Raw genomic sequence first — 22,114 nt, 5'->3', positions numbered from 1 at the left:
GCCAGGAAGCTATCGCGAGAGCCTACCTACTACGTTTCCTAGAATCTCTGAACGGTAGTGCGCGCGGCCGTATGCGAAAGAAGGGCGTCTGAGGCGCACTTCCGGGACCTGCCGCGGAGCCCGACGGAAGTTGTAGTGCGGCGTTTCCTAGGCCCGACGGCCGACTTCAGGGCCACGCGGCCCGGGCGTTCCGTGTGGAGCAGGAGTCCCGCGGGGCCCCACGGGAATCGTAGTCCGGCGCGCGGGGATCACCGGGAGCTGTAGTCCGTCTCGCCTGCCCAGTCAGCGCGGTGTTGCCCGCCCCGCACTCGGAGCCCAGAGCCGCCGCCCAGGAAGGGGATGCGGAAACCCCTGGCTCGGTGGAGCGGAGAGGCAGGCGGGGTGAGGGGCGTTGCCAGGCAAAGGGCGAGCGCCGTGGCTGGGGTGCGGGTCGGCGAAGGGCTCCATTCTTTGGTGTCCGGGGAGGGGGCCTGGTTGCTGGGTGATAGGAAAAGGAACTCCTGTTGCTTAGTGACTGGGGAAGGGGCCCCGTTGCCAGGTGACAAGAGCAGAGAGCCTCGCTGCTACATGACCGGGGAAGGGGAGTCTTCTGTTGCTAGGAGACCAGAGGGGACCCTATCACCTAGAGACAGGGGAGGAGGATTCTCTATTGCTAGGTGCTCGGAGGACAGACTTTGTTACCTAGTGCGGTGGGGAGGGGGCTTTGTTGCTAGGTAACCACAGAGCGCCCTGGTTACCTAGGGACGGGGAGGCGGGTTCCTCTGTTGCTAGGTGACCATGATAGGGACCCTTTTATTTAGAGACCTGGTGAGGGTGGTTTTCTGTTGCTAGGGGAGCAGAAGAGACAGCGTTTTTCGTAGGAATAGGAATAAAGGATGGAGGGACGTGTACTGCCAGGAGACTGCCAGGGAGCGGGGTCAGGGGCCCAGTGTTCTCCTGGGCTGCTCCGAGCCCCAGCTCAATCAATGGCGATGCCCCAAAGGCCTGCTGGGAGGCTGGACCTCTAGATCCCGGGCCCCTGAGGACCTTCTCCCCCTCCCAACCCCCAGCAGGAGCCGAGGACGGCATGTCCCAGGCCCCGGGAGCACAGCCGAGCCCACCCACCGTGTACCACGAACGGCAGCGCCTGGAGCTGTGTGCTGTCCACGCCCTCAACAACGTTCTGCAGCAGCAGCTCTTTAGCCAGGAGGCTGCCGATGAGATCTGCAAGAGGTGACCATCACCCACCCCAGCCCCTGGAGCAGCAGGGCTCTGGCGGAGTGACCCACCTGGGTCTCGCCGCCAGGCAGGCGCTGAGCCTTGGGGGCTTTCTTCTGCTCCGCGCTCACTTGCCTAAGCTAGACGCTGGGACTCTGGGGAGATGTTGCCTCCTGTGCCTGTCTGTCCCTGTGGCCTCAGCCCCAGCCAGACCTCAATCCAGTGGTTTGTTCTTTTTTTTTTTTTTTTTTTGAGACAGAGCCTCGCTCTGCCGCCCAGGCTGGAGTGCAGTTGCGCGATCTCGCTCACTGCGAGCTCCGCCTCCCGGGTTCATGCCATTCTCCTGCCTCAGCCTCCCGAGTAGCTGGGACTACAGGCGCCCGCCACCACGCCCGGCTACTTTTTTGTATTTTTAGTAGAGACGGGGTTTCACCATGTTAACCGGGATGATCTCAATCTCCTGACCTCGTGATCCACCCGCCTCAGCCTCCCGAAGTGCTAGGATTACAGGCGCGAGCCACCACACCCGGCCCAGTGGTTCTTTCTTTACAGACAAGGTCTGGCTGGTCTTGAACTCCTGAGCTTAAGTGATCCTCCCACCTCAGCCTCCCCAGTAGCTGGGATTACAGGCTCACCCAGCTTCAGGCGTCTCTTAGCTGAGCCCTGTCACAGCTCTCCAGTCCATCCTAAACACGCCCCCGGCCTACTCAGGGCCCTCCTCATAGCGGAGGCCGAGCCTGCCTCTGCATCTTCAGCCCTCACGGCCCCCCTGAAACCAGACTCTCCACTCCCGTGAGCCCTTCTGTGTGGCCTCTGGGCTTCCAGGTGCTTCTTTCTGCCCGGCATGGCTTCCTTCTCTGCCAGCATGGAATGTTCCTCTTCACTATTCACAATGTCCAACATCACTCCTTGGCCGGGCGCAGTGGCTCACACCTGTAATCCCAACACTTTGGGAGGCTGAGGCGGGTGGATCACTTGAGGTCAGGAATTCCAGACCAGCCTGGCCAACAGGGCGAAACCCCGTCTCTACTAAAAAATAAAAATAAATTAAAAAATAAAATTAGCTGGGCGTGGTGGCACACATCTGTAGTCCCAGCTACTCTGGAGGCTAAGGTGGGAGAATTGCTTGAAGCTGGGAGACAGAGGTTTCAGTGAGCCGGGCAACAGAGCAAGACTGTCTCAAAAAAAAAAAAAAATCACTCCTTTACCATCTCTCACTCCCTCCTCTCTGTCCCCACGTCCCTGGCCCCAGCTCAGGCCTGACCCTCTCCTGCCCAGCCTGCCCATGGCCTCCAGTCTGTCCCTGCCTTCAGTCCCCACTTGATCCTAGAGAGTCTTTCTACACCTGGAGATGGCCCTGCCTCCCCTGCCTCTTGCTCCAAGCCTCCTCCGGCTCTCGGACATCTTAAGAGTCCCAGCCCCTCAGACTGATTATTATGGTATTTAGTCATCTCCTCTATCATTCACAACAAGGACCCATCAGCTCTTTCATACCAAAGCCATGCTGGAGACCCTGAGATGACTCAGACACAAGTGCCAGCCTAAGGGTGGTGAGGGAAACACACACACACACACACACACACACACACACACACGAGCCTTTTCCTCCCATGTCCTGCCTGCCCAGGGTCCAGATAGGGAACAGAGGTGCAGCTGTTCAGAGGCAGGGCCCAGAGACAAGTGGTGACAGGCAGAAGAGCCTTCCTAGGCAGGGGAAGAGCTGGAGGAAAGGTTGGTGGGGGTGGGGCGGGAGGCGGTGGGCACCGGGGATGTGGCTGGGGACAGGGGACCAGGAAGGAGGGTGCTGAGGCTCTGAGGTGAGGCCACCAGAGCCAGACCATGCAGGGCCTTGTGGGACTCTGTCGTGGGGGAAATGAGGCAGCAGAGTGGGCTGTGAGCAGGGGAGGGGTGAGGGCAACCCCGTGGGAGAAGCAAGCAGTGTTAAATCAGGCAGCTGTCATCGTTGAGGTGGCTCAGTTCACTGGGGGAGCCCAGACAGGGCCCCGACCCAGCCTGGAGGTCAGGAGGCTCCTCTCAGAGGACGTGACATCTGAGGTGGGCCTTGAAGGACAGAGGAAGGGACTGGCGGAGGGACAGGGACTTTGTCCAAGGCATTGGGGAGCCATGGGAGAGCTGTGAGCAGGAGAGGGCCAGGGCCGTGTGGGAATGGACTGGAGGGAGGCTGGAGGCTGCGGGAGAAGACAGAGCCCATCTGGGGCCTTGGGGACAGGGCAGAGTCAGGGCAGGAGAGACAGGACTTGGGGACAGGGCAGAGTTGGGGCAGGAGAGGCAGGACTTGGGGACAGGGCAGAGTCGGGGCAGGAGAGGCAGGACTTGGGGACAGGGCAGAGTCGGGGCAGGAGAGACAGGACTTGGGGACAGGGCAGAATTGGGGCAGGAGAAGCAGGACTTGGGGGTGGATGAGTTGGGTCTGAAGCGGGGAGAGTCAAAGGCTGAGGCAACTTGTGGCCCCTGGGACCCCCATTTTGTGGGGAGGCCTTTCCAGGGGTCCCCACCTCAGCTCTGGCCACCCCCACTACCAGGTTGGCCCCAGACTCCCGGCTGAACCCTCATCGCAGCCTCCTGGGCACCGGCAACTATGATGTCAATGTGATCATGGCCGCTCTGCAGGGGCTGGGCCTGGCCGCCGTGTGGTGGGACAGGAGGAGGTAGGCCCCAGAGCAGCACAGCATGTGCTGGGCCGGGCACAGAGGGCACCCTGTAGTGTGAGCCTGTTGGGGGGCAGGGAGGGGAATGTGGCTGGGGGAGGTTGGCATGAATGTGGGAAGCCTGGCACTGATGGGTTGGTAGGGGGAGATCAGGTGGTCGATGGGCTGAGATGCTGGGTGGATGATGGTTACTGGGTGAATGCTGAGTAGGCGGTTGGATGTGTTGGGTCAGGGGGAGTGAAGTGATGGGTGTTCCTGGGCAATGGGCAGCAGACAGGAGGCTGGGGAGTTGGGTGGATGAATGGGAAGTTTTGATGGCCGGCTGGCCAGTGGCCGGGCGTGTGGCTGGTGGATGAGGGGTAGACCAGTGGCAGGGGGGTCAAGAGTGAGTGAGGATTGGGAGCATGGCGAGTCCACTGTTGGGTGAATGGCTGGCTGGGTGGTGGCCGGTTGTGTGGGTGGGTGGGTGATGGGTGGTGAACAGTAGATGGCTAGTTGGATGGTGATGGTGGTTGGGTGGTTGACGGGGAGGTGGGGCGGGTGTGTATGAGGAATGGAAGTGAATGCATAGATGGGAGGTGAGTGTGTGAATCATCGTTGGGAAGTTGGCTGGTGGCTGGGAGGCTCAGTGGGGTGGGCGGATCATGCATGGATCCTGGGTGGCTGTGTGAGGAGTGGGTAAGTTGGTGGGTGGGTGGCTGGACAGACAGGGTGATGGTGGTTGGTGAAGGGCCGATGTGAGTTGGGTGGACGGTGGGTGGGTGGGTGGGTGGTCTGGTTGGGTGGCCCCATGGGTGGGAGGTTTGAGTGGGCAGGTGAACAGATGAGTGTCGGGAACCAGGGTGGCTGATTAAGGAACACCTCTGGGTGGGCTCAGGAGGCCCTCACCACCACCAGCCTGGGCCCCACATGTTCAGCAACATTTCACCGGCGGGCGGAGCAGGCCCTGATGGCAGTGTCCCCTCCCTGCCCACACAGGCCCCTGTCCCAGCTGGCCCTGCCCCAGGTACTGGGGCTGATCCTGAACCTGCCCTCGCCCGTGTCGCTGGGGCTGCTGTCACTGCCGCTGCGCCGGCGGCACTGGGTGGCCCTGCGTCAGGTGGACGGTGTCTACTACAACCTGGACTCCAAGCTGCGGGCACCCGAGGCCCTGGGGGATGAGGACGGAGTCAGGTGAGCCCCGCAGAGGCGATTCCAAGACCAGGGGCCTGAAACCCCACTCCCCAGAGGGAATGCCCAGGCTGGCCGAGCCTCAGTCTCCCCATTTCTCCCACCCAGGGCCTTCCTGGCGGCTGCGCTGGCCCAGGGCCTGTGCGAGGTGCTGCTGGTAGTGACCAAGGAGGTGGAGGAGAAGGGCAGCTGGCTGCGGACAGACTGACCATGGCCAACCATCGGCGCCCACAGCGCAGTCCCTGCGCATCCCCCTCCGGCTGCGCACACTGCGTGCCTGGGAAAGGCCAGCACTTCATGGACCCTGGGGAGGCCCCGCCCCCTCCCCACACCCTTGCTCCCCACTGCCGCTGCTGCCTCAATAAATCTGCTGATTTGCAGCCCGCCTGGCCTGTGTCTGACGGCCCCACCCTTCTGGGGCCCCTTCCACTCAGTGACTCCCACTTACCTCACAGGCCAGACACCCTGGTGTGTGGGGCCGAAAGCCCAGGAGGCCTCCTGGTTCTCTGCCACCTCATGCCAGTTTCTCACTGCTGGGCCTCAGTTTCCTCATCAGTGACACAGCAGAAAAAAACACAAGTCCGTGCCCCCTGGGGCTCACGCTCCTCTGGTGCTGGAGAGAGACCAGTGGCAAACAAATGAGTTTGATCTCCTGGGTTCCACGGGGGTCATTGCTAAGGAGAAAGCAGGTGTTTACTTCTTTATTTGATTGATTGATTGAGACAGGGGTCTCACTCTGTCACCCAGGCTGGAGTGCAGTGGGTCAATCACAGCTCACTGTAGCCTTGAACTCCTGGGCTCAAGCGACCCTCCCACCTCAGCCTCCCAAGTAGCTGGGACCACGGGTGCATGCCACCATACCTGACTACTTTCTTTAAATTTTTTTGTAGAGATGGGATCTCGCTTTGTTGCCCAGGCTGGTCTTGAACTCCTGACCTCAAGCAATCTGCCTGCCTCTGCTTCCCAAAGTGCTGGGATTATAGGTGTGAGCCACCATGCTTGAGTTTACTTCTTGACTCTCGATTCTATTCCATTGATTGGTAGGCGGGCAGAACAGTGGCCCCAAAGGTGTCCACACCCTGGCCGGATGTGGTGCCTCATGCCTGTAATCACAGTGCTTTGGGAGGCTGAGGTCCACAAGTATGAGACCAGCCTGGGCAACATAGCAAGACCCTGTCTCTACAAAAAAAAAAAAATTTAAAATAAGTGGCATGTGAGGCTGGTGGCTCACGCCTGTAATCTCAGCACTCTGGAAGGCCGAGGCGGGTAGATCGCCCGAGGTCAAGAGTTCAAGACTGGCCGGGCGCGGTGGCTCATGGCTGTAATCCCAACACTTCGGGAGGCTGAGGCAGGCAGATCACGAGGTCAGGAGATCGAGACCATCCTGGCTAACACGGTGAAACCCCGTCTCTACTAAAAATACAAAAAAATTAGCCGGGCATGGTGGCGGGCACCTGTAGTCCCAGCTACTTGGGAGGCTGAGGCAGGAGAATGGCATGAATCCAGGAGGCAGAGCTTGCAGTGAGCCAACATTGTGCCACTGCACTCCAGCCTGGGCAACAGAGCGAGACTCTGTCTCAAAAAAAAAAAAAAAAGTTCAAGACCAGCCTGGCCAACATGGTGAAACCCCATCTCCACTAAAAATACAAAAATTAGCTGGTTGTAGTGGCGGGTGCCTGTAATCCCAGCTACTCAGGAGGCTGAGGCAGGAGAATCGCTTGAACCCAGGAGATGGAGGTTTTGGTGAGCCGAGATCACACCACTGCACTTCAGCCTCGGCAACAGAGAAAGATTCTGTCTCATAAATAAATAAGCGGGACGTGGTGGCCAGCACCTATAATCGCAGCTACTTGGGAAGCTGAGGCAGGAGGATTGCTTGAGCCCAGGAGGTTAAGGCTGCAGTTAGCCATGATCGTGAGTAAGAGAGATCTTGTCTCAAAAATATAATAGCCCAGGCATGGTGGCTCACACCGGTAACCCTAGCACTTTGGGAGGCAAAAGCAGGAGGATCACTTGAGCTCAGGAGTTTGAAACCAGCCTGGGCAACATAGTGAGACCCCGTCTCTACAAAAAATTTTAAAATAAGCTAAGCATGGTGGTGCACACCTGTGATCCCAGCTACTTGGGGGGCGGAGGCAGGAGGATCACTTGAGGCCAGGAGGTCGAGGCTGTAGTAAGCCATGATCGAATCACTGCACTCCACCCTGGGTGACAGAGTGAGACCCTGTCTCAAAAAAATAAATAAAAATAAATATAATAGACCAGGCACGGTGGCTCACGCCTGTAATCCCAGCACTTTGGGAGGCCGAGGCGGGCGGATCGGGAGGTCAGGAGATTGAGACCATCCTGGCTAACATGGTGAAACCCCGTCTCCACTAAAAATACAAAAAAAATTCGCTGGGCGTGGTGGTGGGCACCTGTAGTCTCAGCTACTGGGGAGGCTGAGGCAGGAGAATGGCGTGAATCCAGAAGGCAGAGCTTGCAGTGAGCCAAGATCGTGCCACTGCACTCCAGCCTAGGTGACAGAGTGAAACTCCGTCTCAAAAATAATAATAATAATAATAATAGGCCGGGTGCCGTGGCTCATGCCTATAATCCCAGTACTTTGGGAGGCCGAGGTGGGTGGATCACGAGGTAAAGGGATCGAGACCAGCCTGGCCAACATGGTGAAAACCCCATCTCTACTAAAATTACAAAAATTAGCCAGGTGTGGTGGCGCACGCCTGTAATTCCAGCTGCTCGGCAGGCTGAAGCAGGAGAATCACTTGAACCCAGGAGGTGGAGGTTTTGGTGAGCCGAGATTGCACCACTGCACTCCAGCTTCAGCAACAGAGGAAGACTCTGTCTCATAAATAAATAAATAAGTGGGACGTGGTGGCCTGTGCCTGTAATCATAGCTACTTGGGAAGCTGAGGCAGAAGGACTGCTTGAGCCCAGGAGGTTAAGGCTGCAGTTAGCCATGATCGTGAGTAAGAGAGACTTTGTCTCAAAATATAACAGCCCAGGCATGGTGGCTCACACCTGTAACCCTAGCACTTTGGGAGGCAAAAGCAGGAGGATCACTTGAGCTCAGGAGGTCGAGGCTGTAGTGAACCATGATCGAATCACTGCACTCCACCCTGGGTGACAGAGTGAGACCCTGTCTCAAAAAAATAAATAAAAATAAATATAATAGACCAGGCACGGTGGCTCACGCCTGTAATCTCAGCACTTTGGGAGGCCAAGGTGGGCGGATCGCGAGGTCAGAAGACTGAGACCATCCTGGCTAACACGGTGAAACCCCGTCTCTACTAAAAATACAAAAAAATTAGCCAGGCATGGTGGCAGGCGCCTGTAGTCTCAGCTACTGGGGAGGCTGACGCAGAATGGCGTGAATCCAGAAGGCGGAGCTTGCAGTGAGTGGAGATCGTGCCACTGCACTCCAGCCTGGGTGACAGAGTGAGGCTCCATCTCAAACAAACAAACAAAAAATTAGGCCAGGTGCAGTGGCTTACGCTTATAATCCTAGCACTTTGGGAGGCTGAGGTGGGTGGATCACGAGGTAAAGAGATTGAGACCATCCTGGCCAACATGGTGAAAACCCCATCTCTACTAAAATTACAAAAATTAGCCGGGTGTGGTGGCACATGCCTGTAATCCCAGCTACTCAGGAGACTGAGGCAGGAGAATTGCTTGAACCTGCGAGGCGGAGGTTGCAGTGAGCCGAGATCGCGCCACTGCACTCCAGCCTGGGTGACAGAGTGAGACACCGTCTCAAAAAAAAAAAAAAAAATTAGCCAGGCATGGTGGCAGGTACCTGTAATCCCAGCTACCTGGGAGGCTGAGACAGGAGAATCGCTTGAACCCGGGAGGCAGAGTTTGCAGTGAACTGAGATCACGCCATTGAACTCCAGCCTCAGCAACAAGAGTGAAACTCCATTTCAAAAAAAAAAAAATTAATTAAAATAAATAAAGTTAAAAGATGCCCTGTCCTAATCCCTGGAGCCTGTGAACATGTTGTGTTACTTGGCCAAGGGAGAGTGAGGTTGCGAGTGGGACTGAGACGGAGAGTGTCCTGGATCCCCCGGTGGGCCCCGGGTCATCACGAGGGTCCCCACAGCGGAGGAGGGACGCCTGTGCTGACGGGAAGTGTCGGCCCACCCTCCCAGCTCCCACCCTGTGGGGAGACCCAAGGGGACACCAAGAGTTCCTGTCCCAGCAGTGGGGGCTTTTATGGGGTTCCCACAGAGCACTGCAGGGACGAGAGAACAGAGAAGGGACCCCGGGACAAGCAAGTCGCATAAAATGGCCCAGAGACAAGGCTGGCCACGGAAGGCTGAGGAGGGCTCTGCAGAGGCTGGCGGGGCACGGGAGGGCACTCCAGAATTGGAAGTCATCCCGGATGAGACCTGGAACGCTACGGCTGTTTATCGCCAGAGTTATTTGAGGAGGTGATGAAGGAGGAGGGTGGGTCCCGGCCAGGAACCCAACCAGGCAGGACCTCCGAGGGCAGCCTGGGAGCTGCGAGAAGGGAAGGACAGGTCAGCTCTGGGTGCAGAGACCCTTCTGGGGCTGCAGGCACAGAATGGAGGGGGAACCAGAAGCCAGGAGGCCCGGGAGGAGGCTGGGAGGGGCGAGGCAGGGCTTGAGCTAGGCCCCTGAGGGCGACAGAGAGGAGGGTCTGAGGCTGGTGGGCCCTGGGAGGTGAGGAGGCAGGAATGAGTGGAAGGTGCCCAAGGGCCTGGCTGAACCTGGGGATCCCCGTTAGGCACCTGCAGAAGTGGGGGACTCAAGCACAGGGAGGCAAGGGGTCCCGGGCTTGGGGTGTGTCCCCTCCTGGAGCCACAGGCCCATGCGCCCAGGCAGGCAGTTCATCCAGGCAGCCCACAAGCTGCCCATGACACCCCCGGCAAGGTGGAGCTGATGCACCGCAGGACACACTCACAAAAGCTCTGGCTGCGCATGGACCAGGGTGTGGCAGGTTCTGGTTTGCAAGTTCTCCCAAGGTCAAAGGGCAGGTCATAAAGTTAAAAGCCAGACAGCACCGGAGGGGAAGCTGCTGGGGGTTGCAGACACCCCGACTCCCAAACGGCTCTGGCCCCATCCCATCCAGATCCCTGCACCTCCTGCCCACCCACCGGGCTCCCCACGCCTCTGCTGGTGTGAGTCTCGCTCTCTGCCCCATCTGGGTGTCTGGCCCCGGACCCCTGGCTAACCCCCTCTGTCTCTGTGTCTCCCTCTCTCGCTTCGCCTGTCTCAGCCTCCCTTCTCTATCTCTCTTGCTGGGCATTTCTCTCCACCCCTCTCTGTCTCTTTGACCCTGTCTCTCTGTCTCTCCCACGGTCTCTCTCAGTCTCTCCTCAGCTCGCTGTCTCTCCCTTCTGTCTGTGTCTCTCCCCTTCTCTCGGTGCCCCTGGGCCCCTCCCTGCCACCCTGTGCCTGTCGCCTGTCCCATCGCAGGTCCCAGACAGACTGGCGGGGGCCTGAGTGTTGCTATTCTTGGGCCTGAGTGGCAGGCGGGGCTGTGGCCCCCAGGTGCATCCTGGGCTATGGCCAAATAAGGTCCGGAGTGAGGAGCCCAGGGAGGAGGAGCTGGGGGCGCCGGGGGTGGGGGGAGAGGGGCCAGCTGACCTCCTCCTGCTCCCACTCCCTCCTGCCCCAACCCCCACATTCTGGCAGGTGAGAGCGGGCAGGACAGACCAGGTCATTGCATCAGCTAAGCACTGACTGTCTGCCCCTCACAGTGCAGAGCGCCTGTGCCCCCACCTGCTGGGACCGCTCTTCCCAGGGGAGCGCCTCAGGACTCAGAGGGCTACCGCTTGCCCCAGGGCACCCGGCCAGGCCCGTCCCAGAGCTGAGGGGGCTGGGGCGCCCCGCACAGATGCCAGCGGCCTCTCCACACCCCCAGGCTGCAGAAGGGGAGAGGGAGGGGCTGTGGTCACGAGGCAGGTGCAGGGCAGGTGCGGGGGGAGGGGGACAGCTGTCCCACACCCCCTGGTGGTGACAGCTGCTGCCCAATTTAGCTCACAGAGCCGGGTCTGGCCAGATAAGGCAGTTGGGTGGGGGGGCGGTCTCACCCCCAGGGCACCCCTTAAATCGCACAGTCGGGCCCAGGGTTCAGCTGCCACCGATGCCAGGTGAGACGGGCTGTTCCTTCCTCGACCTCCTGCCGCAAGGCTCCGCGCGTCTTCTCCCGCTGTCTCCCTCTGTCTCTCTCTCCGTCTCCCTCTCTCCTTGTCTCTCTCTCCCTCTGTCTCTCTCTTCCTGTCTCCCTCTCTCCCTGTCTCTCTCTCTCCCTGTCTCTCTCTCCATCTCCCTCTGTCTCTCTCTCTCCCTGTGTCTCTCTCCGTCTCTCTCTCTCCCTCTGTCTCTCTCTCTCCCTGTGTCTCTCTCTCCCTCTGTCTCTCTCTCTCCCTCTGTCTCTCTCTCTCCCTGTGTCTCTCTCTCCCTCTGTCTCTCTCTCTCCCTCTGTCTCTCTCTCTCCCTGTGTCTCTCTCCGTCTCTCTCTCTCCCTCTGTCTCTCTCTCTCCCTGTCTCTCTCTCCGTCTCCCTCTGTCTCTCTCTCTCCCTCTGTCTCTCTCTCCCTCTCCCTCTCTCCATCTCTCTCTCTCCATCTCTCTCTCTCCATCTCTCTCTTTCTCCCTCTCTCCGTCTCTCTCTCCGTCTCTGTCTCCTTCTCTCTCTCTCTCCGTCTCTCTCTCTCCCTCTGTCTCTCTCTCCCTGTCTCTCTCTCCCTCTGTCACCCTCTCTCCCTCTGCTTCTCTCTCCCTGTCTCTCTCCGTCTCTCTGTCTCCCTGTCTCTCTCTCTCCCTGTCTCTCTCCGTCTCCCTCTGTCTCTCTCTCTCCCTCTGTCTCTCTCTCCCTCTCTCTCTCTGTCTCTCTCTCCGTCTCTCTCTCTCCCTCTCTTTCTCCCTCTCTCCCTGTCTCTCTGTCTCTGTCTCCCTCTCTCTCTCCTTCTCTCTCCCTCTGTCTCTCTCTCCGTCTCTCTCTCTCCCTCTGTCACCCTCTCTCCCTCTCCGTCTCTCTCTCCCTCTGTCTCTCTCTCTGTCTCTGTCTCTCTCTCTCTCCGTCTCTCTCCCTCTGTCTCTCTCTCCCTGTCTCTCTCTCCCTCTGTCACCCTCTCTCCCTCTGTTTCTCTCTCCCTGTCTCTCTCCGTCTCTCTCTCCGTCTCTCTCTCTCCCTGTCTCTCTCTCTCCCTCTCTCCGTCTCCCTCTGTCTCTCTCTCCCTCTGTCTCTCTCTCTCCCTCTGTCTCTCTCTCTCCCTCTGTCTCTCTCTCTCCCTCTCTCCCTCTGTCTCTCTCTCCGTCTCTCTCTCTCCCTCTGTCTCTCTCTCTCCCTCTGTCTCTCTCTCTCCCTCTGTCTCTCTCTCTCCCTCTCTCCCTCTGTCTCTCTCTCCGTCTCTCTCTCTCCCTCTCTTTCTCCCTCTCTCCCTGTCTCTCTGTCTCTGTCTCCCTCTCTCTCTCCTTCTCTCTCCCTCTGTCTCTCTCTCCCTCTGTCTCTCTCTCCCTGTGTCTCTCTCTCTCCCTGTCTCCCTCTGTCTCTCTCTCCCTGTCTCTCTCTCTCCGTCTCTCTCTCCCTCTCTCCGTCTCTCTCTCTCTCTCCCTCTTTCTCTCTCCCTCTGTCTCTCTCTCTCTCCCCGTCTCCCTCTCTCCCTCTGTCTCTCTCTCCCTGTCTCTCTCTCTCCCCCTCTCTCTCCCGCTGTCTCCCTCTCTCCTCTCTCTCTCCGTCTCTCTCTCTCCTTCTGTTTCTCCCTGTCTCTCTCTCCCTCTGTCTCTCTCTCTCTCCCTCTGTCTCCCTCTCTCCCTCTCCATCTCTCTCTCCCCCTCTCTCTCCGTCTCTGTCTCCCTCTCTCTCTCTCTCCGTCTCTCTCTCTCCCTCTGTCTCCCTCTCTCCCTCTCCGTCTCTCTCTCCCCGTCTTTCTCTGTGTCCCTCTCCCCAGTTCTCTTTATCTCCTCTCCTGCCTCATCTCCCTCTCCTCACTGTCTCTGTCTCTCATTCTCCCTATCATTCTCTCCATCTGTCTCTCCTCCTTGTCTGTTTCTCTGTCTCTCCATCTGTCTCATCTGTCTCTTCCTCCCACCTCTTCTCTGTGTCTCTGTCTCCTCCCCCCAACTTTCTCTCAGTCTCCCTCAGCACCCCGTTTCTCTTTCTTACTCTCCCTTTTCTCCCCATCTCTCTGTCTCTCCCTGGCTTTGTATCTCTGTGTCTCTTTCTCTCTGTCTCCTTCTATCTCTGTCTCTCCCCATCTTCTGTCTCTGCCTCTCCTCCACTTCTTTCTCTGCCTCTCCCCCACTTCTCTGTCTCTCCCCCACTTCTCTGTCTCTCTCTCCCCCACTTCTCTGTCTCTGTTTCTCCCCCACTTCTATCTCTGTCTCTCCCCCATTTCTCTGTCTCTCCCCACTTCTCTCTGTCTCTCCCCATTTCTATCTCTGTCTCTCCCCCATTTCTATCTCTGTCTCTCTCCCACTTCTCTGTCTCTGTCTCTCCCACTTCTCTCTATCTCTGTCTCTCCCCCATTTCTCTGTCTCTGTCTCTCCCCCACTTCTCTGTCTCTGTCTCCCCCACTTCTATCTCTGTCTCTTCCCCATTTCTATCTCTGACTCTCCCCCACTTCTCTCTGCCTCTCTCCCCCATTTCTGTCTCTCCCCCATTTCTCTCTGTCTCTCCCCCACTTCTCTGTCTCTGTCTCCCCCACTTCTATCTCTGTCTCTCCCCCATTTCTGTCTCTGTCTCTCCCCCACTTCTCTGTCTCTGTTCCCCCACTTCTATCTCTGTCTCTCCCCCATTTCTCTCTGTCTCTGTCTCTCCCCCACTTCTGTCTCTCCCCCACTTCTCTCGTCTCTCCCCCATTTCTCTCTGTCTCTGTCTCTCCCCCACTTCTGTCTCTGTCTCCCCCACTTCTGTCTCTGTCTCCCCCACTTCTATCTCTGTCTCTCCATTTCTCTGTCTCTCCCCCACTTCTGTCTCTCCTCCACTTCTCTCTGTCTCTGTCTCTCCCCCACTTCTATCTCTGTCTCTTCCCCATTTCTATCTCTGACTCTCCCCCACTTCTCTCTGCCTCTCTCCCCCCATTTCTCTCTGTCTCTGACTCTCCCCCACTTCTCTCTGCCTCTCTCCCCCCATTTCTCTCTGTCTCTGTCTGTCTCTCCTGTCTCTCTCTGACTCCTCCTCTCTCCCCAGCTCCCTGGACGAAGCCCTCCGGGGCCTCTGCGGTCCCTGCTGAATAAAGCTGTTTCTGTCCTCACCTCTCTCCCTTCTGCGCCTCCTTCTTTCCTTCCTCACTCCTCTGCCTCTCAGCTCGGCCCCCCAGCCCTGATCCTGGGTGTAGGGGGTGGGAATTCTGGAGCTGGGGGTGGGGGCTCCTCCCTCCCAGAGACAGAGATGGATGCAGAGAGAGAACCAGAGACAGGCACAGAGAGAGACAGAGCGAGACAGAGACAAGATGGGGGCCGTAAGCTCAGAAATGAGAGAGACAGCAGGTCACAGAGACACAGCACGTGAGAGACAGGGAGACACAGAGAGACTCAGAGACAGACAGACCAGACAGCGCCCCCACTCCAATACACACAAACAGACACAGGGGACAAGAGCTGGGCAGGGCTGGACAGCCTCCCCTCCCCCTCCAGGCCAGGCCAGGCCAGGCGGTGCCAGGCCCAGGACAATGGGCCCTTGTCAGGGCTCCGGAGGAGCCAGCCAGCTGGGGAGGCCTGTGGGCTGGGCCAGGGAGGAGGGGCGGCCACAGCGGCTGCTGGGTTGGGGAAGGTGCACCTCCTGCGGGCCTGGCCCACGGCCTCCACCCTCAGACTCTCCTTCTCCCCTGGCCTCCCTTCCTGGGGTCTCCACCTACTCCCAGCCTGCTTTCTCTGCTCTGCCTGGGGAAGGGGACAGGCATTTATGGAGTACCTGCTGTATGCACCCAAAATGCCTCCTCGCCTCTCCTCACACACTCCGCCTCCTGCCTCGGGTGTGCCGTCCTCGGCGCCCTCTACTTGTTCCTCCTGTGCTTCTGGCTCCTTCCATGGAAGAAATGGGCAATTATTAAGCACCTGATGCTTGGCAGGCAATTCCCCTAACCGCGTCTGCACTTTCCATCCTTCTTGCTTTCCTGTCCCTTCTGCCCCAGTTCCTTTCTCTTTCTGATTTGCTTGGTCTCTCCTGGGAAGGAAACGGGCATCTACTGAGCATCTACTATGCGCCGAGGAGTTGAGGAACATGGCTCCTCTCTCACTACATTCTTTCCTCCCCCCACCCCCATTCCTTTCTTTCTTTTTTTCTTTCTGGGACAGGGTCTCACTCCATCGCTCAGGTTGGAGCGCACACAATCGCAGCTCACTGCAGCCTCGACTTCCTGGGCTCAAGCAATCCTCCCACCCCAGCCTCCCAAGTAGCTGGAACTCCACGCACCACCATGCCTGGCTAATTTTTGTATTATTATTATTTGAGATGGAGTTTTGCTCTTGCCGCCCAGGCTGGAGTGCAATGGCGTGATCTCAGCTCATTGCAACCTCCACCTCCTGGGTTCAAGCGATTCTCCTGCCTCAGCCTCCTGAATAGCTGGGATTACAGGCACCCGCCCCCACGCCTGGATAATTTTTAAGTATTTTTAGTAAAGACGGGGTTTCACCATGTTGGTCAGGCTGGTCTTCAACTCCTGACCTCAGGTGTTCCACCCACCTTGGCTCCCAAAGTGCTGGAATTACAGGAGTGAGCCACCGCACCCAGCCTAATTTTTGTATTTTTTGTAGAGACAGGGTCTCTCTACGTTGGCCAGGCTGGTCTCGAACTCTTGGGCTCAAGCGATCCTCCCACCTCTGCCTCTCAAAGTGTTAGGATTACAGACATGAGCCACGGCGCCTGGCCCCTTTCTTTCCTCTCTATTGGTGTCCTCTCCTTTCTGACTTTCTGCTCTCTCCTGGCAGAGGGAGTGGACACATTTTGAGCACTTACTGTGTACTAAACACCTTACATACCTCTCTCCTCATTCTCTTCCTCCCCGGTCCCTCTTCTGTCCTTTCCTTGTGTTTCTGAGCTCTCTGCCCTCTTCCAAGGCAAGGACTACATTTATTGAGCACTTCTGGTATGCAAGCAATTATGTCCTTTCTTTCCTCTCCTCTTGCCCTTCAGTCTCCACTGACTCCACCAGTCTCTGCTTCTTTCTGCTCTGTGCCAGGGAAGAAAATGGGCATTTATTGAGCACCTATTGTGTGCCAGACAGTTTTCTTATTCTCCCCTAACCCTTCACTTCGCCTTCTTCCCTTATCTCTAACTTCTTTCTGTCCCATCGGCTCTTTCTCGGGGATAAAAACAAGCAATTATGGGGCACCTACTGTATGCCAGGCAATTAACATCCCTCCTCATCTCCTCTTACCTCTTTCTCGCTGCCCCTCTTGCTCTGCCAGCTTATCCCCTTGCTGTTCTCTGGGTCCTTTTCTGGGGAAGGGTACAGGTGTTTATTGAGCGCCTCCTGTGTGCCCCATGGTTTACTTGCAATGCCCCCTCCCTGCGTATCCTCTCCTCTGCCACACTCCTCTCACTGATCCCTCCTCCCTCTGCTCCTCCACCCCCATGGAGGCCTCCTGGGCCAACACCTTTTCCTCTCGTTCCTGTCTGTGCCTTCATTTCTGTCTTGTTCTCTTGTTCCTCCAAGGACGACAATGTGCATTTATTGAGTGCCTCCTGTGTGCCCACCACCTCACCAGCGCACTTGTTCTCATTTCCTCTCTTCTCCCTGCCTCCTTCTCTCCACCAGCTTCTCCCCCTCCTCTCTGCCCTGCCAGCTCTTTCCTGAGGGGGGAAATAGGCATGTATTGAGTGCCTGCTGTATGCTGCCGCTTCATCTACACTGTCTGCTTGCCTCACAGGCTCTGTTCTCCCTTCTCTCCTTTTCTCCTTCTCTCTGCTTGCTCCCTTCCTCCTGGCTGCTTTCTCTGTGCTTGCTGCCAGGGAAGAGAATGGGCATTTATTAGGCACCCACTGTGTATTAGTCACTTTACATATATTGTCTCCTTCCCACACAACAGTCTCTTCTATTCTCTCTGCTGGAGTTTCCTCCTCCTCCTCCTCTTCCTCCTCCCTTCCTCCTCTTCTCCTTCCTCCTCTTCCTCCTCTCCTCACTCCTCCTTTACTTTCTCCTGTCTCTTGGGGAAAAGAAATAACACTTAACAAACACCTACTGGTCTGCTTCACACTTTCTACCCGTGCCTCTCTCTCTTTTTTTTTTTTTTTTTTTTTGAGATGGAGTCTTGCTTTGTTGCCCAGGCTGGAGTGCAGTGGGGCAATCTGAGCTCACTGCAACCTCTGCTTCCCGGGTTCAAGCGATTCTCCTGTCTCAGCCTCCTGAGTAGCTGGGATTACAGGCACCCACCAACATGCTCGGCTAATTTTTTGTATTTTAGTAGAGACGGGGTTTCACCGTGTTGCCCAAGCTGGTCTCGAACTCCTGAGCTCAGGCAATCCACCCGCCTAGGCCTCCCAAAGTGCTGGGATTACAGGCGTGAGCCACTGCGCCTGGCCCTATGTCCCTCTCTTTAGGCTGCCTCTCCTTCTGCTTTTGCTCTGCAGGAGTTTCTTCTTCTCCCTTTTCATGTGGTCCTGAAGGGAATGGGCAGTTATTGAGCACCGACTGTGTGCCAGGCTTTTTATAGACACAGCCTCCCCTTCTCACCCTCGATTCCCCCTTTCCCTTCCTCTCTCTACCTTCCTACTCTCTGTGCTCTCCCCTAGGAAAGGGGAAGGGCACCAATTGAGCGCCGACTGTGTACCAGGTGACTCTCTTTAGACCCTCCTTTCCCTGTGCCCCTTCCACTCCACCGACTCCCTTTTTTTTCCTTCTCAGCGGTGGAAGCTCCAAACCTTCCAGATGGAAGGGGTTTAGGTTTCCCCCAGGAGTCTTAGCCGCCACAGCCCTAGAAGGGGTGGCCAGCTACACCGTGCGGGGCTGCAGGAAAGAGGAGGAAGGAGGATGTGGGCTGCAGCCTGATTTCTGCCTTGGAAAAATATGTGGACGACAATGGCTACTCCCTCCCAGGTCAGGGTGGGGTGGGAGAGGCTGAAGGAGGCCTGGAGGGACTCTAGGAAGGAACACTCTAGAATCTGAGCCTGAGAGGCAGCCCGTGCCCACGGAGGGGACGCTTCTGCCGCCAGTCACCACACTGGATTCAAGCCTGAGCCTCCTTCCTCCACCTCCCTCTCCCCTCCGCAGGCCTTCCTGCCCTGCAGACACTTGGCGGGTGGTCCCTGGACTCCTCACCACCTGAGGGAGCAGATGAGGAAACTGAGGCTCGGGCGGGAAAGAGGATTTGCCCCTCCCCATTTCTCCTTCTACCTCTCCTCTGTGACCCCCTTCCTCTGTCTCTCTCACCCTCTCCTCTCTCCCATTCTCTGAATCTCTCCCCCCACCCCTGCTCCCACTCTGTTCCTGTCTCTGCATGCCCCCAAATTCCTTTTTTTTTTTTTTTTTTTTTGAGATGGGGACTCGCTCTGTCGCCCAGGATGGAGTGCAATGGAGCGATCTCAGCTCACTGCAACCTCTGCCTCCCCGGTGCAAGTGATTCTCCTGCCTCGGCCTCCCAAAGTGCTGGGATTATGGGCACCTGCCACCACGCCTCGCTAATTTTTGTATTTTTAGTAGAAATGGGGTCTTGCTATGTTGGCCAGGCTGGTCTCGAACTCCTGACCTCAAATGCTCCACCTGCCTCGGCCTCCCAAAATGCTGGGATTGCAGGCGTGATTACTGCACCTGGCCCCAACTTCTCTTTGCCACACGCTTTCCTCCACACACTAATTTCCCTCCCACTACATGCCAGCAAGCGTCCTTCACTCCCACCTTCTTGATCACCTCTTCTTTCTTTTCATTATTCTTCCTGCAACTACCCCTCCTCTTTCCTCCTCCTCCTTCCTCCTCCCCCTTCTTTCCTCCTTCTTCCTCCACCTCCTTCCTCTTCCTTTCCTTCTCCTTCCTCTTCCTCCTCCCCCTCCTCCTCCTTCCTCCACCTTCCTCCTCCCCCCTCCTCCCCCTCTTCTTTCCTCCTTCCTCTTCCTCCCCCTCCTTCCTCCTCCTTTCCCCTTCTCGTTCCTCTTCCTCCTCCTCCTTTCTCCTCCCCCTCCTCTTTTCTCCTTCCTCCATCTCCTTCCTCCTCCCCCTTTCCTCCTCCTCTTTCCCTCTCCTCTCCTCCTCCTTTCCTCCTCCCACTTTCCTCCTCCTGCTCCTTCCTCCATGTCCTTCCTCCTCCTCTTCCCCCTCCTCCTTCCTCCACCTTCCTCCTCCCCCCTCCTCCCCCTCTTCTTTCCTCCTTCCTCTTCCTCCCCCTCCTTCCTCCTCCTTTCCCCTTCTCGTTCCTCTTCCTCCTCCTCCTTTCTCCTCCCCCTTTTCTCCTTCCTCCATCTCCTTCCTCCTCCCCCTTTCCTCCTCCTCTTTCCCTCTCCTCTCCTCCTCCTTTCCTCCTCCCACTTTCCTCCTCCTGCTCCTTCCTCCATGTCCTTCCTCCTCCTCTTCCCCCTCCTCCTTCCTCCACCTCCCTCCTCCTCTTTCATCCTCCTCCTTCCTCCTCTCTCCTCCTCCCTGATTCCTCTTCCTTCTTCCTCCTCCCTCTTCCTCCTTTCCTCCTTCCTCCTCCTTCTTCCTCCTCTTTCCTCCTCCCTCTCCTCTTCCCCTCCTTCCTCCTTTCTTCCTCCTCCTTCCTCCTTCTCCCTCTTACTCCCTCCTCCTCCCTCCTCCTACTCCTTCCTCCTTCCTCTTTCCTCCCTCTCCTCCTCCTCTTTGTCCTCTTCCCCATCCTCCCTTCTCCTCCTTCCTCTTTCCTCCTCCTCCCTCTTCCTTCTCCTCCTCCTCCTTCCTCCCTCTTCTTTCTCCTCTTCCTCCTCCTCCCTCCTTTCCTCCTTCCTCCCTCTCCTCCTCCTTCCTCCCTCTCCTCCTTTCTCCTCCTCTTCCCCCTCCTCCCTCCCCCTCCTCCCTCCCCCTCCTCCTTTCTCCTCCTCTTCCCCCTCCTCCCTCCCCCTTTCCTCCTTCCTCCTCCTCCCTCTTACTCCACCTCCTCCTCTTTCCTCCTCCTTCCTCATCTTTCCTTCTCCTTCTTCCTCCTTCCTCTTACTCCCTCCTCCTTCCTCCTCCTCCTTTCCCTCTTTCCTCTTCCTCCTCCCTCCTCCTCCTCTTTCCTCTTCCTCCTCCTTCCTCCTCCTCACCCCTCCTCCCCCTTTCCTCCTCCTCTCCCTCTTTCCTCTTCCTCCCTCCTCCTCCTCTCCTCCTCCTCTTTCCTCTTCCTCCTCACCCCTCCTCCCCTTTCCTCCTCCTCCCCCTTCCTCTTTCCTCTTTCTCCTTCTTCCTTCTCCTCCTCCTCTTTCCTCTCCCTCCTCCTCTTCCCCCTCCTCCTCCCCCACTCCATAACACACACACAGGCTGTCCCTGTCCCTGTGTGTCCTCTCTTCCGCTGGGTCCTCAGTGTTTCCTCCTCTCTAGGTCTTGCACACACTGCTCCCCCCTTGGGCGATATTCCAGTCCTCCACACGCTTCCACCGGCCCCACCTTTTCCTGATTGTCCGCCTTGTGGCTCTCAGCCTTTCTGGAATCTTCTCCCTTGTCCTCCAGACTGCCACCCCCCACTGTCTTCTGCCCTCTCCTTCCCCTGTGCTGGGTCCTCCCCCTCATCCCCGCCCTGTCATTTCCTCATCGTCTGTACCCAACCCCCAGAGGAGGCGCTGATGGGGCCCCAGTCTCACTGTGCCCGTCCACAGCGCCGGACTGTGTCAGAAGGAGACAAGGGGGCCGGGGACAAGGGGCAGCACTGTGGTTAGGGCCTGTGCCCTTGGTCTCCCTCCCTCCTCTGCCTCCTTCGCCTCCAGTTTCTGTCCCTTGGATTTGCCTCTCCTCTTTCCTCTCACTCCTGCCTCCCCTTCCTCTCCCTGCACCTTCAGTGAGTTCCACCTGGCTTCCCCTCCACACGCTCCTGGTGGCTTCTCTTTGGCGCTTCTCTCTCTCTCTCTCTCCCTGTCTCTCCCATCTCTCGCTGTCTCTGTCTCATTTTCTCAGTCCGTCTCTGTCTCTCTCGCTCTGCCTCTCTCACTCTCTTGCCATCATTGTCTCTGTTTCTCTCGCTGTCTCTTTCTCGCTCTCTCTTGCCATCATTTTGTCTGTTTCTCTCACTGTCTCTCTCTAGCTGTCTCTCGCTTTCTGTCTCATTGTCTGTCTCTCTCTGGCTATCTCTCTTTTACTATCTCTCTCTCGCTGTATCTCTGTCACTCTTTCTCTCTCTCAGTCTCCCTCTTACTGTCTCTCTCACTGTCTCTTGCTGTCTCCCTCTTTCTCTCACTTTCTCGCTATCTCTGTTTCTCTCAATGTCTCTGTCTCTCTCGCTGTCTCTTTCTCCATCTCTCGCCATCTCTCTCTCCCTCTCTGTCTCTGACACACACTCTCTATTTCTCCCATCCTCCCCTCCATGGGGCTTTCCTGTTTCCTTTCCATCCTCACCTTCACTCGCTCTTTCCTGACCTTCTTGGTATTTTGTTCTCGCTCTTTCCTCTCCGTTTTCTCCCTCACCCCACGAGCTCTCTCCCCTCGCCTCTAGTCCTCCAAGTCCTTCCCAGCTCCGCCTCTCCGTGCCCGCTCCTTCCTTTCCAGTTTCTCTGCCAGTCACTGTCCTTGACCCTTCCCTATCCTCGTCTCTGCTCCCACCGGCTCGTCTGAGCCTGGCGCTGACAGCCTTCTCCCCACCCCCAACTCCCGCCATCCCTTCGCCTCCTGGTCCCTGTCCCCCTCCCGCATCCCCGTCTTCTTGATGACTCCAACAGCTGCAGCTGCAGAGGCCCCGAGGCCCCTCGGAGGAGACTGGGCAGGGAGGGCTCCTCCGCATGCTGGGATATTTTTATCCTGCCTTGGATGATCGGGACGATTGGTCCTGCAATCTGTTTCACCCTTTAAGAAACTCATTTCATGTCCTGCCAGGTCCTGGGACCATAAGCTCGCGTGTCTCCACAGTTGCACATTCTCGTCCATCTGCAGCTCATTATCTGGGCCACAAGGACGTTACCCCATGACTTGGAAGGACGCGCCATCACGCAGGAGGTCACAAAGTGGACGGCAGGAAACCCAGCCTTCCCTCTTCTGC

General features: G+C 57.4%; 1 protein-coding gene and 1 long non-coding RNA gene across 3 annotated transcripts; one reads left to right on the top strand and one right to left on the bottom strand.

Annotated features, from left to right (window-relative positions):
• The first annotated feature begins 1,066 nt into the window (after positions 1–1,066).
• Positions 1,067–5,416, top strand: JOSD2 (Josephin domain containing 2). Of its 2 annotated transcripts, XM_055370196.2 has the most exons (4): positions 1,067–1,212; positions 3,741–3,866; positions 4,845–5,039; positions 5,145–5,416. In XM_055370196.2, the coding sequence occupies exons 1-4, from the start codon at positions 1,067–1,069 to the stop codon at positions 5,242–5,244; spliced, it is 567 nt and encodes a 188-aa protein (XP_055226171.1). In that variant the 3' UTR covers positions 5,245–5,416. The 2 variants fall into 2 exon arrangements, with proteins under 2 accessions (XP_055226171.1, XP_055226172.1); XM_055370197.1 differs by lacking the exon at positions 3,741–3,866.
• On the bottom strand, positions 1,208–9,166 carry LOC129528649 (uncharacterized). Its single transcript, XR_008673913.2, has 3 exons — positions 8,833–9,166; positions 5,485–5,649; positions 1,208–2,226 (listed from the first exon to the last, which is right to left on the bottom strand). It is a non-coding gene; the product is annotated as an uncharacterized lncRNA (long non-coding RNA).
• Positions 9,167–22,114: the final 12,948 nt, after the last annotated feature.

The sequence above is a fragment of the Gorilla gorilla genome, chromosome 20 (genome assembly GCF_029281585.2).
Source record: "Gorilla gorilla gorilla isolate KB3781 chromosome 20, NHGRI_mGorGor1-v2.1_pri, whole genome shotgun sequence".
In the NCBI taxonomy this organism is placed as follows: Eukaryota; Metazoa; Chordata; class Mammalia; order Primates; family Hominidae; genus Gorilla; species Gorilla gorilla.
The sequence above is the reverse complement of the archived record's forward strand: the minus strand, read 5'-3'. Positions and strand labels throughout refer to the sequence as shown.